This window comes from Diachasmimorpha longicaudata, chromosome 13, assembly GCF_034640455.1.
Source record: "Diachasmimorpha longicaudata isolate KC_UGA_2023 chromosome 13, iyDiaLong2, whole genome shotgun sequence".
In the NCBI taxonomy this organism is placed as follows: Eukaryota; Metazoa; Arthropoda; class Insecta; order Hymenoptera; family Braconidae; genus Diachasmimorpha; species Diachasmimorpha longicaudata.
Genome location: NC_087237.1, coordinates 3,079,471 through 3,092,700, shown reverse-complemented (window position 1 = coordinate 3,092,700; position 13,230 = coordinate 3,079,471). Strand labels below are relative to the sequence as shown.

At 39.4% G+C, this 13,230-nt stretch overlaps 3 protein-coding genes across 4 annotated transcripts; 2 read left to right on the top strand and 1 right to left on the bottom strand.

The window, feature by feature from the left end:
• The first annotated feature begins 243 nt into the window (after positions 1-243).
• Positions 244-2,265, top strand: LOC135168546 (GTP-binding protein 10 homolog). The gene is made up of 3 exons (XM_064132841.1): positions 244-807; positions 892-1,195; positions 1,364-2,265. Exons 1-3 carry the CDS (start codon positions 760-762, stop codon positions 2,188-2,190), a joined length of 1,179 nt encoding a protein of 392 aa, XP_063988911.1. The 5' UTR covers positions 244-759; the 3' UTR covers positions 2,191-2,265.
• Positions 2,266-2,397: 132 nt separating this feature from the next.
• On the bottom strand, positions 2,398-4,092 carry LOC135168544 (tRNA N6-adenosine threonylcarbamoyltransferase, mitochondrial). Its single transcript, XM_064132838.1, has 5 exons — positions 3,875-4,092; positions 3,492-3,750; positions 3,231-3,359; positions 2,793-3,149; positions 2,398-2,700 (listed from the first exon to the last, which is right to left on the bottom strand). The coding sequence occupies exons 1-5, from the start codon at positions 4,090-4,092 to the stop codon at positions 2,398-2,400; spliced, it is 1,266 nt and encodes a 421-aa protein (XP_063988908.1).
• A 160-nt stretch (positions 4,093-4,252) lies between these two features.
• LOC135168536 (RNA-binding protein 33-like) lies at positions 4,253-12,394 on the top strand. 2 transcript variants are annotated; one of them, XM_064132823.1, is made up of 11 exons: positions 4,253-4,398; positions 5,229-5,328; positions 7,601-8,106; positions 8,223-8,992; positions 9,141-9,310; positions 9,451-9,612; positions 9,738-10,010; positions 10,111-10,264; positions 10,497-10,606; positions 11,054-11,572; positions 11,925-12,394. In XM_064132823.1, exons 1-11 carry the CDS (start codon positions 4,388-4,390, stop codon positions 12,090-12,092), a joined length of 2,943 nt encoding a protein of 980 aa, XP_063988893.1. In that variant the 5' UTR covers positions 4,253-4,387; the 3' UTR covers positions 12,093-12,394. The 2 variants fall into 2 exon arrangements, with proteins under 2 accessions (XP_063988893.1, XP_063988894.1); XM_064132824.1 differs by having other exon boundaries at positions 4,382-4,398; positions 5,565-8,106.
• The last annotated feature ends 836 nt before the right edge of the window (positions 12,395-13,230 follow it).

Sequence of the window (13,230 nt, the reverse complement as noted above, 5' to 3'; positions counted from 1 at the left end):
AGTACACAATTGATTTCACCCTGTTTTCATTGCTAACGACAAGTTTAGCCTCATTTTCCATTGAGTGAGACGATTATTTGCGATGATAAATATTCATCAAGTGTCGGGATTTTTTTTCTTTTGAGTGGAAAAATTTTTATTTTTCAGCTTTCAATTTGGTTTTCCTTCTTACACCAGGTCATCATGATAAAAGAATTTCGACAATTCAATTTTTTTATGATACCTGTATATATCCATATCTATGTATACATATATATACACAGATCATTAAATAATTACTCCTGAAATTTGGCAGAAAAGTCTTCAAATATTTTATCCTCACTCCTAAGTAATTTTTAAATTGAAAAGTCATTTGAATTGATTAAACGAATTCAGTTCATATAATGCGCGGTATTGGTGTCATGCTCGGTCGATAAAGCATCACACGGGTCGCAAACTCGGTCGATAAAGCAGCGTGTCGATGATGGCCGAGCAGCTTCAAAAATAAAGAGCAACCGTTGAGGTATCAAATGGATTGAGTGGTGGGGGACATGAATACAAGTGAGAATTAGATAGAGTGGGGGAGAAACTCTAGTCACTGGAACTGTATGAAAATTGGGCACTAAAATGCTCCCTTTGAAAGTCCCCAATAAACATTACACTAAAATTGAGCCAACTACATCATAACAGCTCCAAAAAACCATCATATCTGGAGGATTTCAGTGTAACCGGCCTATTATGTGCTTCACAACGACGAAAAAATTCACATAAAACGAAAAAATGGTGCTTCTGACGCGTTTTTTAGGTTATGCCGCCTACCAGGCAAAAGTAAGTGCAGAATAACACGTGAATCTCATGATTGACATCAGAAAGAAGAGGATTTGCTTATAAAATATTCTTTATGTCATTCAGAAGCCCAGGAGATACATGAGGAAGGGCTTCCTAGACTCTATACAGCTCTACGTACGTGGTGGCACTGGGGGGATGGGCCTGCCTCGCTATGGAGGTGTGGGGGGACGTGGTGGACATGTCTATGCCACTGCCACCGAGGAACTGACTTTATTCGATGTCGAGAGGAAGTATAGGAACAAGAAGATCATCGCCCCCCATGGGGAAGAGAGCACATTCAAGGGACTTCTGGGGGTCATGGGAGAGGATGTGGAGATCCCTGTGCCCAGGGGTGTCACCATTTTCGATCGGAATGGTGCTGTTCTAGGTGAATTAATGAACTTTGCTGACTATGTTCTTCTCCCACAAAACGTTTCCTGATAAGTTGAACTTCATCAAACCATTTGGGGATTTCATTAAATAAGTTGATCATATGAATGTGGGAAATTTTGATTTTGAGGAATTTCTTGTGAATGGGGTTTTAATAATTTTGCAGGAGATCTTGACAAACCAGACTCCAAAGTCATCATAGCTCGTGGAGGGGTTGGAGGCTGTGAGGAGACTGGCTGGAGTGGCCAAAAGGGAGAGCATAGAGTTGTGACTCTGGATTTGAAACTGATTGCTGACGCTGCACTCGTGGGCTTCCCCAACGCTGGCAAGAGCACTCTCTTGCGGTCCGTCTCCAGGGCAAAACCAAAAATTGCTAATTATCCTTTCACAACTGTACGACCGAACCTCGGAGTAGTTCAGTACCCAGATATGCGAGAAATCGCAGTAGCAGATCTTCCAGGACTGATCGAAGGCGCCCACGTCAACGTGGGAATGGGGCATAAATTCCTGAAGCATCTGGAGAGATGCAAGATCCTTGTGTTTGTCGTTGACATTCAGGGATTTCGACTGTCGGTCCACCGAACCTTCCGCAACTGCCTCGAGACAGTTATCCTTCTTAACAAGGAGCTGGAGCTCTACAAGCCCGACCTCCTGAACATGCACTCCATACTGGTGATCAACAAAATGGACACTCCAGATGCCGAGAAGAAATTCAAGGAGATAGAGCCAGCTCTGTACGATCTCCAAAGTGCTTTCGATCGTGTTTCCGAAGAAATTCGTCCAGAAGTGCCACTGCAGTTCAATGAAATTCTCACTGTGTCGTTGGGGTTAGAGAAACAAGAAGAGATCGAGTTCGTTAAGGAGAGGATACGGGTCAATCTCGATAAACAGGCAGAGGAGGAATTGAAGAAGAATGAGGAACTTCCGGGGGAGATTGATGTCTATGAAAAAATTAAAAAAGAATCTAGACGACATTTACCAATAACTATTTGAATTGTTGTGTCTAAACGATGAAAACATTGTACATATATTAATGGAACTATTAAAGAGATAGTTTTTTAAGGTAAAGTGATGGATGTTGGAGCTTTTTAATTGTCAATCAAAACTATTGATTTTCCAAAGTCCAAAGATTTTTCCCTCGCAAACCTCCCTTGCGTAAATAATAACAAAATAAAAACTTTCTGATTCACTAAAATATTTTCATCGAGGGTATAATTCCCTGGACTTGACCGTTTTGCAGGGAATACTTTCCTCTCGAACAAGGTTCGTCCAGTCTGTGCCCAGAGCTGCCCTGCACTGGAACTCAACTTGTTCTATTTCAACAGCGTCCCTGAGAACACCCACATTAGCATTCCACCGTTCAATTCCATTCCAGGCGATCATAGTCCCATTGTCCATACACAATTTTCGTGGAGGACGCACGAAGCGATATTCCATCTCATTGCAGATTATTTCGAGACTTTTTGCTATGAAATTGTTGCAGGCGACACCCCCTGAGACAACCTGCATCAACAAATTATTTAAAAAAAAAACCTCAATGATTTACCATACCTCATAAACTTCAAATTTATACAATTGTATAAACGAATTATTACCAAAGTTTTTTTGTCCTGGGGAAGCAATTCTCTCCTATCCAAGAACATCATAGCTCTCTTGGTCCTATGTCCAATGTGTTTGGCGATGCACAACTGGACTGAAGCGCAAAAATTCTCCAGATCCGGAATGATTCTGTCGCCGACAATATCATAATCCCTCTCCAGTTTCTGTATCGTAGAAGCTGCAGAATTCTTCAGCCCAGCGAAGCTGAAGTTACAGTCTCGGTAGTGAGACATTAGCACTGGAAACTCGAACTGAAAAGGGTTCGTGGCTCTGCTCGCCGCCAGTTCTATCGCAGCTCCACCGTTTATGTCGGCGTAATCAGGGATATTCCTTATTTTCAATCTTCTGGCGATCTGAAAATGTGGAAAAAGCCAGATGAAGAAGAAAACCAAAAAAAAATACCAAAAAAGATCATTTTCAAAATGTAAATTCACCTTGTCCAGAGCTTCACCAGGAGCATCATCCACACTAGTCCCCAAAAGGTAAAAATCGGCTACATCTTTGACAAGAGCTAGCAAGCAGTGTCCACCGGAGATCAGAAGCACCAAAAACGGGAAGTCTACCTATTCTAACGAAAACAATTATCTATCACTTTAGTTGAATGGATTCCAAGGGAAATGATTTAATGATTGATAAACAATTAATTACTTAATCAATTCAATCATTCTGTCAATGCTCCCATGCTTCTTGGTTACCTGTTCAGACATCCTAGCAGTCAGGGCATGTGCCTCCATGTGGTGAACAGGGATGAAAGGTTTATTCCCTATCTTCGAAAGGTACTGCCCAAAGTTTCGTCCAATCATCAAGGACAAGGCCAAACCAGGCTTGACAGTCACCGCGATAGCATCGACATCTCGAACCCTCAAGTTCGCTTGTCTCAGGGCTTTCTCACAAACGTCAGTGATGTTTTTTCGGTGGAGGTCACGTGCCACCGGTGGTATGATACCTCCATATCTATTCACAATTAATTAAATTTGTCAAATGGAAAAATCAGGAAAATAAATCAATCATTTTAATTGTGTCGAGTCACCTACGACTTTTAATCATGATTAATAATTGTTAATAGGTTAAAACGCACTGCAAATGTGTCGATTGTTGAGAGTGCAATGCCTCTCCCAGAATCCTTCCACTGTCATCAACAATAGCAACTCCAGTGTCATCACAGCTCGTCTCGATCCCCAAGACCTTCACTCCCTTTCCTCCCCCGAATTTCCTGCTTCTTCCCCGTTGGAAAAAATTGGATAAACTATTCCCCCGGAACAAACGAAATTTCCTGATCATCGATAGGCCCGACATGCCCCCAATAACGTCCACAAAATATTAAACCTCGTTGAGGGAAAAAAACAAATATGGCGGCCTAATAAAATCAACTCATCGAATATTCCTATATTAATTTAGTTTTCGAAGTTCTAATTTATTTCAAGTGTTCAAGTGTTGTTTTTGTTAGGTTAGCACATGTGTAGGGCATGGCCGGTTATTAATCGATAATAATCGAACTGGCCGCCATTCGATGTGGGTCAATACGTCACGAGAAAGCTCGAAACTACCCGAAATGTGATCGATTCGACCAAGCCGTCACAGGGAGGAGACAATGTCAGATCAGTAAGTACAAATTTCTCATTATTTCCCCGTTGAAAATGATCATTTAATGCTTAGTTGAGATGCATTCCATTCCAACAATGACGAACTATCAAAATTCGATTGAATTCGTTCATTTGTTTCGCCGTGAATACCGCACAACTTCAAAATGGTGGGCAACGGAGTTTGAGGTTAGATTCGTTCAGTTTGGCGACAATGACGAAGTGCAAAGTATTGTTTGACTACCTGAAATATCTGTTAGTAATTCATACTTCATTCACCCCGAAATCATGGGGTAACATCGTGAAAATCCTCGGAATAATGGGGTTTGAGGGGAATTGTGCTTGGGGAAGTGGGGCAGAGCGAATCGTCTCTGGTGGCCGATTAGTCCAGAACGGCAGAGTGAATTATTGTGATTTAATTTTCATTTTCAAGGTATGTTTTCAAGTTTTGAAATGAGATTTCATTCGTTTTAATCGCACCGTTATGTCCAAAAATATTAGCGATTGGAGGCGATTTGATTTGTCACATTCCTCTTTTGAAGTTGTGTTTGGAGAGACATTTTAGTTCAATCGGTTTGTGAGTGAACAGTAATAAGGGAAAATAGGGGAGTAAATTTTTGTCCCGGAAAAACACAAACATTATCTACAATTAGTTTGTAAGGACAACCCTACCGGGAATGACGACACAATTTGAGGGTTGAACTAATCGATGAATTCTAAAGGAAACTGCGTAGCTCAGAAAATATTTCTGAACTTCAATTTCAATAATTTCTCACGATTCATTATTCAGTATTTTTATATCTGTCCATATTGCCCCCTGAATACTAATAAAAAAAATTATTATCTTTGCAGAGATGATACTCTATTGGACGAAGACCTCGGCGATGAAGAGTACGACCTGGGAAACGACGAGGAGGAGGCCCTCTTGGCTGACGACTATGAAATCGACAGGGTGAGCTAGCCATTTAAATTGTCCTCATTCCAAGGACCGATTTTTAATTAAAATAATCATCCGAAAGATCTCAAAATTGTGAAAAAATATATAGTATATAATTACAGTTATATATTATCAGTCATGTAAATACCCCACCTTGTTTCTCAGACATGAATTCGCAAATATTCCTCAACGATACTCAATCCTCTCCCATTGGCACCTCAGCATTAATCACGGCATTTCCCTCGTTATAGATTGACTCACGAGTTTGCCCATTTTTCAGTCCATGAGAATTACTCCCAATTGATCATCCCAATGTCTCCATCCACAATCCCATTGAAAAAATGATGATTATTGAAGTGTAAAATGTTTACCCAATTTTTGTGAAACGCTTGTTTAAGTAGTTTTTAAGTTCTTTATCGTCTCTTTGTAATTGGATCGTATGTGTGTGTGCGATACTGGCGTTTATCTCTCGCGTCTATAATTTTCCGAAAATTCTGTACAAATCGATAACAATTGCACACGGAGAAAAAAGTTGGAGGAAAATTACCAAAACAATAAGACAAGTAATTATCAAGCACTAGGTGCAGTGGGAATTTTAATTCATTGACCCAGAAAAATTTTCTAAATAAACTTTACCCCCATACCATCAAAAATTATCTCAGTGAACGTGAATAATTGCCACGACCTTTAGTATAATTTTTACCCCACACAACCATGGGCCAGTTCGTGAGAAAAATTTTCCCAATCACAGTACGTTTAGCAGTCGAATATGTATTTTTCATCGGAAAAATCGTAAGACATCCTCAGGACTATTTCTACTCAACTTTTATCTCAGTGCAAAGTTGAATAATTATTTGAAATCTTGGAAGATACGTTAATTCATTAAAAATCAAAAATTAAATGAAAGAATATTTACATTTATTTGCACATAATTAGGTTATTCACCTAAAAAATCTTCCCATTTCAACAGTTCGAAAATGCGGAAGAAAAAAATAAGAAAAGTCAGTCAGCTGGAGGAAATAATTCCCATCCAATAGAATATATCTATTTCCTTGCCTGTCAATTGCCACAGCATCTTTGTATCTATTGTATTACCATCTAAGTCTGCCCCGAAATCAATTGTAGTATTTATTCTTCAACAAGCATTGACTTTTGCTGTTGACTTTTAGTTCCGCCGTAATTCCTCAGCTATTTCTGACCAGAGATCGGCACAGTTATCATTTTCACCGCAAACACATATTTTTGACCCTCTCAATTCAATTCTCCAACTATCGTATCGATCAGCAATATTAAAAATAAACTTTGTTATTCATGTAATCCGAAGTCATTTAATCAACAATGAAAATTAATCGCAAAGAAAAACATTTGCTGTCATTCTATATCACGAAATAATAATTCAGGGTTTTTCATTGACTATTGACATTGTAAATAATTGTTATCAATGGAATTTATTCTTCTGTCGATCTCTGTCTCTGGTGATGAATAAATCATCTGATCAGCCATTGAATCTCTCAATTTTCAAAGCAAAAAAAATTAATAAACATTTTCCGGGAGATCAGTGAAGTGTGCGCGCGATTATCTGATAATGTATGTGAGATTGATGTAACTACGATGTTCTAATGCATTGGAGCATCATCTATTGTCCAAATATCTCCAACAAACTGTCAAAAAAAATTCTTGATGATGTTTTATCGATCAGACGTGTTTAAAAATTGCAAAAAAAGTCAGTCACACGTGCGGTTGTAAATTCATTAACTAATGACATTATACAAATAGTTATACGTAAAATGAACATGTCTTGCGAAAATATATAATGCTACAATGCACCAAAATTGTAACCAAAACCGAAGAATCAAATTTTCATAATTTTAACAATGAAAATCGATGGTACAACCGATGAAAAATTTATATAAAATATCCGAGCGATTATTAATCTCGAAAAATGTCCTCCACGCCCAATCACATCGCGTTTCGCACGTTAGATGTACCTTATTGACACTGAATCATGACACATTGTCAAGATCATCGAGAGGAAATTAAGATTGAAGATAATCATTAAGATTGAAAATAATCACTCGAAAAATTGATTTTTGTCCTCCAGGACACGTTTACTATTTACAATAATGTTCACAATTAATTAATTACACATAAATAGACTAAGATTATTAATGAGTCAGTGGAAGGATAGTTAGTGCCTAGGCAGAAAAATGTTTGAATTATAAATCGAGAGGGGGAGGAGTGTATGATAATTGATGAAAAAAATTTGGCATATTTAATTCTCGAGCAGCAGAATAGCTATAAGGGAGAAGAGGAAACAGACGATGTGCTGGATTTAGGAGTGACCGATGCCCTAGACGATTTAGAGGGTGATGATGATAATATCGAGTATAGGAACGAGACTGATAGCCATAACCAAAGTCATTATAATGATGAACGTGGTGATAATCGGGGAAATTATTACAACGAACGTCGCTGTGAATACGATGATAAAGGGCAGATGAATTCAGGATTGGGGGATTTACGGGAGAAACTGATGAAGAGGGACCTAGGAGGTAATGGACAGATCGTGGAGGAGGACGAGGGCGAGGAGGCCAGGGAGAGACGAAATAGATTTCAAAATGAGAGGATCATGATATCGCCGAAAATGAATAACGATATTCCGGATTCTTTAGAGAGCGTCGTCATGGCTGAACAGAACAGACCGATGTTTCGGGGAAGGGGCAGAGGACGGGGAATTATGAGGGGCGTCAGGGGTGGCAGATATCCAGTTAATGCCGGAAATTACAACCCACGGTAAGTTGACATTTTTTATTGTTTTATAATTCTATTTATTTTAATTAGTGTAGTACCTAAAAATTGAAAATGATAAAAATTATTCCTAGAGCTGATGCACATTCCTTTCCTCTCAGATTTATGGCTCGACCTTCGTTCGACGAGCAAAAGCCGCAGTACAGACCTCCCCTTCAGGACACCCGTCACTTCCAGAACGGTCCATCAAACATTATGACTCCACAGCTGATGTACCCTCCGGAGAATCAGTTCCAGCAATTTGCCCGACCCCCTCGTCCCCACTTCAACGAGCCACGTCCATTCAATCCAAATCCGTTCCAAGGCCCTCCACGTCACCAAAATCCCCCAATGGACTTCCGGCCCCGTGGTCCAATGCCCAGTGGACTGGGTCCCAGATTCAATGGCCCAATGAATCCAGGCTTCATTCCCAACCAGCACTTTCCAAGACCTCAGCACGAGCAGGACATACCAGGACGTTCGATGATGCCACCAGGTCCCATGATGCCGAGCATGCAGCCTGGACCTCCTGTGCCAGGAAATCAGGGACCACCACTGCACCCACTCCACCCAGGAATGCCTCCAGGACCGCCCGAGGGACCCATGATTCCGTTCAGGCATCCAGGACCCAATCAGCTCCCTCATCAGGTACCTCATCCCCATCAGAATGTCCCCATGGGACAGCCTGGCTTCGAGCCTCGTCAACCATTTCAGGAGCCACCCTGGGAACCCAGGAATACGTACGATGGCAGGCCTGGCTACAACAATCTACCTCCTGGACAGTTCAATCCTCCGGTAGTCCATCAGCAACATCCACCTCCTAGTGTACAGATCCCGCAAAAGATCCTGATTAATCCACACTTCAGGGGAAATTCGCAACAAACCAGTGAAGGTATTTTTTTCAGATCTTTTGAAATCGTTAATTATCCTCCAAATAAAATCATAGATTCAGTAGTTTTTCAGTTATGTAGAGAATAAACTCCACTAGTATATCATTTTTTATTTTAATTTTAATTTTTTTTTCTCGTTTATTTATGCAGGAAGACCTCCTTGGGACAATGCTCAACAACCTCCAGTCGTCCACCCCCACCCAAATGAACAATTTAGACCGAATCCCGGCCCCTATCCTGGCCAGCCAGCGTTCAATCCCCCTACGAATCAAGAAAATTCGCAGGATTATCAGAGAAATTACACTCAGAATAAGAGTGACGTAAGTATATATTCAATTCCATTCAATAGTAAATTACCCATTAATTCCTTGAACTTATTCTGTCAAGTATTCATTGATTGATTGATTCTGATTTTTGTAGAGAAGTTATAGACGAGAATTTGTATTCAATATATTTTCAGGATCCGTACGCATATTTCTCAGACGTATGGCAAGAGAACAAGGCGAAGACAAGGAGTTTAAGCCCCTCGAAGAGTTACTCTGGAGAGAGTAATTACGGGCGTGAGAGCAGCTACAGAGACTATGATAAATATAAATCTGATAGTAGAGATCCTTATCCAGATGTAAATATCATTACTCTTTCTTCAAAAAAAAAAATACACAAAAAGAGATTTAGATCAGATAAAAATCGCTTTAGTATGAAAAAAGAATCCAAATGTCGTTAGTCCATCATCATTATCATTTTTAGGATCAAAGATACAGAGACAGAAGTCCACCTCCACGATCGAGAGACCCTCCACCGCGGTCTCGACCTCCTCCCCCGAGTAACAGCTACCACAATGACTCTTACGATCAGAGATCCAGACCACCGACTTCATCCAGTCGTCCAGCCACCAGACTTGGCCAGAAACGCACTCCAGAGCCACAGAGCAGGGGACGAGATGGGAGTCCTAAGAGAATGAGATCACAGAGAAGTCCTGACACACGTGCAGAGCTCGATGATCATCAGAAACCTTTTCCGGTAAAAATAAATAGATTTCGGCTGATGTGGAAGACTGAACTTTTATGAAGAACATTTTATTCGAAATTCTAATACTGATTGTCATTTTCTTGGTCAATAGGAGGAGGAAATGGATCCAGAGGAGCGTGAGTATCGAAAAAAAATGGAAGAGCAGAAACGTCTGCGTGAGAAAATTCTCCAAGAAAAGGAGAATCGAAGGAAGCAAGCAGCATTGGAGAGACACGGAGAGGATTCCAAGGATCTTAAGAACAATGGTACTTGTTGATTTCCCATGGCTATCGCCACTTCATTCTCTGATCAGTACATTAGAAATTATTTTAGATATTGAAATATCAAAAAGCTCCCCATGAACTAGATTAAATTATCAGCCAAGCTCGACTAATTGTTTTTCACCTCCTTTTTTATTTTTTTCTTCCATCAAAATATTAAACCTGAAATCGGAATTTTTACCGACAGTCGATAAACCTGACCGATCGATTATTTCAGACCACCAACAGGAGAACAAATCGTCGATAACACCACTATCGAAAGATCTCTCCGAAACATCTGCAACTGCGAGGCCGAGAATTCGTGCCACAACCGGACAAGCTACCGAGGTACCTTGATCAATAATTCCCCTAGGAAATTTTAAAAAATTTTAATCTCCGACTAGAACAGCTGAGCAAGAATAACCTCAGCAATCAGACGTACTGAATATTTTTAATACTTGATTATTGCAATAATTACAAAAGCTATCCAAACAATTATTTTGGAAGCCACTTGAGTGATCAATTAGCAAGTGCCACAAATCAATTTGAAGCTCTATTTTTAATTAAGTACTTAATTGACTGTAATATTTTTTTTATTTTTCCGTAATTTTAATGACGTCCTCAAACCACAGCCGCACGAATGCCTCGAATAAAAACAATCAAATAATTAATAAGTATATTTTATTTTTTATTTTTTTGTAAGTTTTCATCTCTGAAATAAAGCAGTGAACAACAGACTTTCGTTGTATTCAATGAAACAAACTCCTCTATTTCACAACAAAAATGTGTTTATAGGTGGAGAAACCAGTGAGAATAGTGCGGACTGTGCAGGCGTCTGAGAAAGCAGTGCCCGATACTCAGCCCCCGAAGGAGTTAGTCTCTCCTCAAGACTCGAAAAAACCAGTTACAACTCGGCGAGTGGTCATTCAGAAGCAGTTGCCCAATGCCCGAGTGGCAACATCCATTCAAAAGACAGTGTCAAACCTTCAGAAGTCCCAGACCAAGCCTCAAAGCCCTTCAGCAGAGACTCCGAAGAAGGGACCTCTTCAACTACAGAAAGCTGTCGGTGGTGCCAGGACCGTTGTCAAAGACAGACCTGCGACACTCAGAAAAGTCGTGGTCTCTGAAGTCCCAACTGGAACAGCTAAGAAAGCTCCAGGAACTGTCCAGAGTAATAGAGTAGTTCTGCAGAAGCCAGTGCAGGGAAAAAGACTGACTGAGGGTAAATCAAATACTATTTTGATTGAAAATTTAGCAGCCAGTACTTCAGAGCCACAAATTCGTCGTATGTGCCAAGGAATTGGTACTCTTGAGGTGATTATTTTCAATTAAAATTAATTGTTGAGGCCATCGGGTCATTTAAGACTTCTTGTAATGCTTTTTCACGCATGATTCTTGTATTGATAGAATAAATCCACTGCTTTTCCTTGTAAATGCTTATTCCCTCCATTGCTTCAATTAAACGTTTATTTACAAACCATTGGCTTTCAATTTTTGCTATGTATTTTACAGTATTAGGCTTTTCTTGCTGTTGCTTTTGATGACGAACATTTGCGAATAACTTATATAATTTTTATAAGCTCCCTCTCTTGCAATTACATATATAGTTAGCATAAATAATTACCCAGATGGTAATTAATATGAAAATTAATTTATGATGTTATAGAGCATCAGCATGGGCGAGGGAACAGCAACAATTGTGTTTAAGACTCACTCAGCGGCGATGGTATTTCACAAAAAATATCAGCGTAAAATGATTGATCTGTCGATGATCAATGTCAAATTTCTGCCGCAGAATAGCTCGCAGTTGACAGCCGCTGCTGCTACTACATAATTTTTTTTCAGTGATAATCAAGTAATGAATATAATTACGAGGTGGTATCACTTTTGGCATTTTTTTTATGTGAACAACATATAATCTAACGTGAAGAATTAAGTGAAATAATTTTTTGTATATAAAAATCAACCATTATGAGTGTCTCGATAATGTATATAAAATGTATAAATTATTTATAGTGAAAATATCCGACGATTCATTAAGTGAATAATTCGTCGGTAGGAGTGAATAGATATGAACAATGTAATCATCGAAACTTGACGTTTTGAACGATTAAATTAACTGAACATGAAATGAAATTCTGAATTCGTGAATCATTGATTCCCTTGAACCCTTTTTCTGGGGTGGCCCAAACACGTGAAAGTCTCGAAGAGTTCGCCTACAGACAGGTGCGTCTAACGGCCCTTTAACCAAAATCGTCCACGTGTTAATTCAAAATTTTTTCTCGCACAATTAAATAAAATGAGTAAGAGCTACAATAGAGCAGCAAAGCAGGTAATTTTGGAAGGATAACTCATTAAGTGAGGTCCTCACGTGGGATTCCCCCATTTATGTAAACCCAATCTAGTTCTTCAACTCCAATGCCTCCGGGTTATCAGCACGAGGCCTTTGCATCGCGCTTCGCACCACGTAAGTAATTTTTATTAACCGAGTCACGTGTCTTCGAGTACTTTCTTCCAATGGGTGAAAGCCAAAGTTTAGAAACTAATTCAAAGAATAAAAATAAATTTATCGCCACAAACGCATTCAGGGCGAAGTAAAGTTTAATGTAATCGTGAATTCACATGCGTAGTATGTTTCATGATTCATAAAGGCGAATTATCTGATGCGGTGGAATAAAAATACGAGTTTATCATTTTATCGTTTCACCCTTGGCATTGACGTTGAACTTCAGGCGATATCATTGAGAAAAATACAAGTTCATAATGTTTGATGAATTTTTAATAGAACGTCGACGTGTGTGGAGGTGGAAAGGTTCTAGCCAATGTTATGATGACAGAATATTGTTAAAAATTATGCTTACAAAGCTAATTGATAAGATTGCAATTAAGTTGCTGGGCTTTGTAACAATATCTCCGAGTGTAAGAGGAATAGCGCAATTTTCATTACCATATTTTTTATACAACAATGCGCC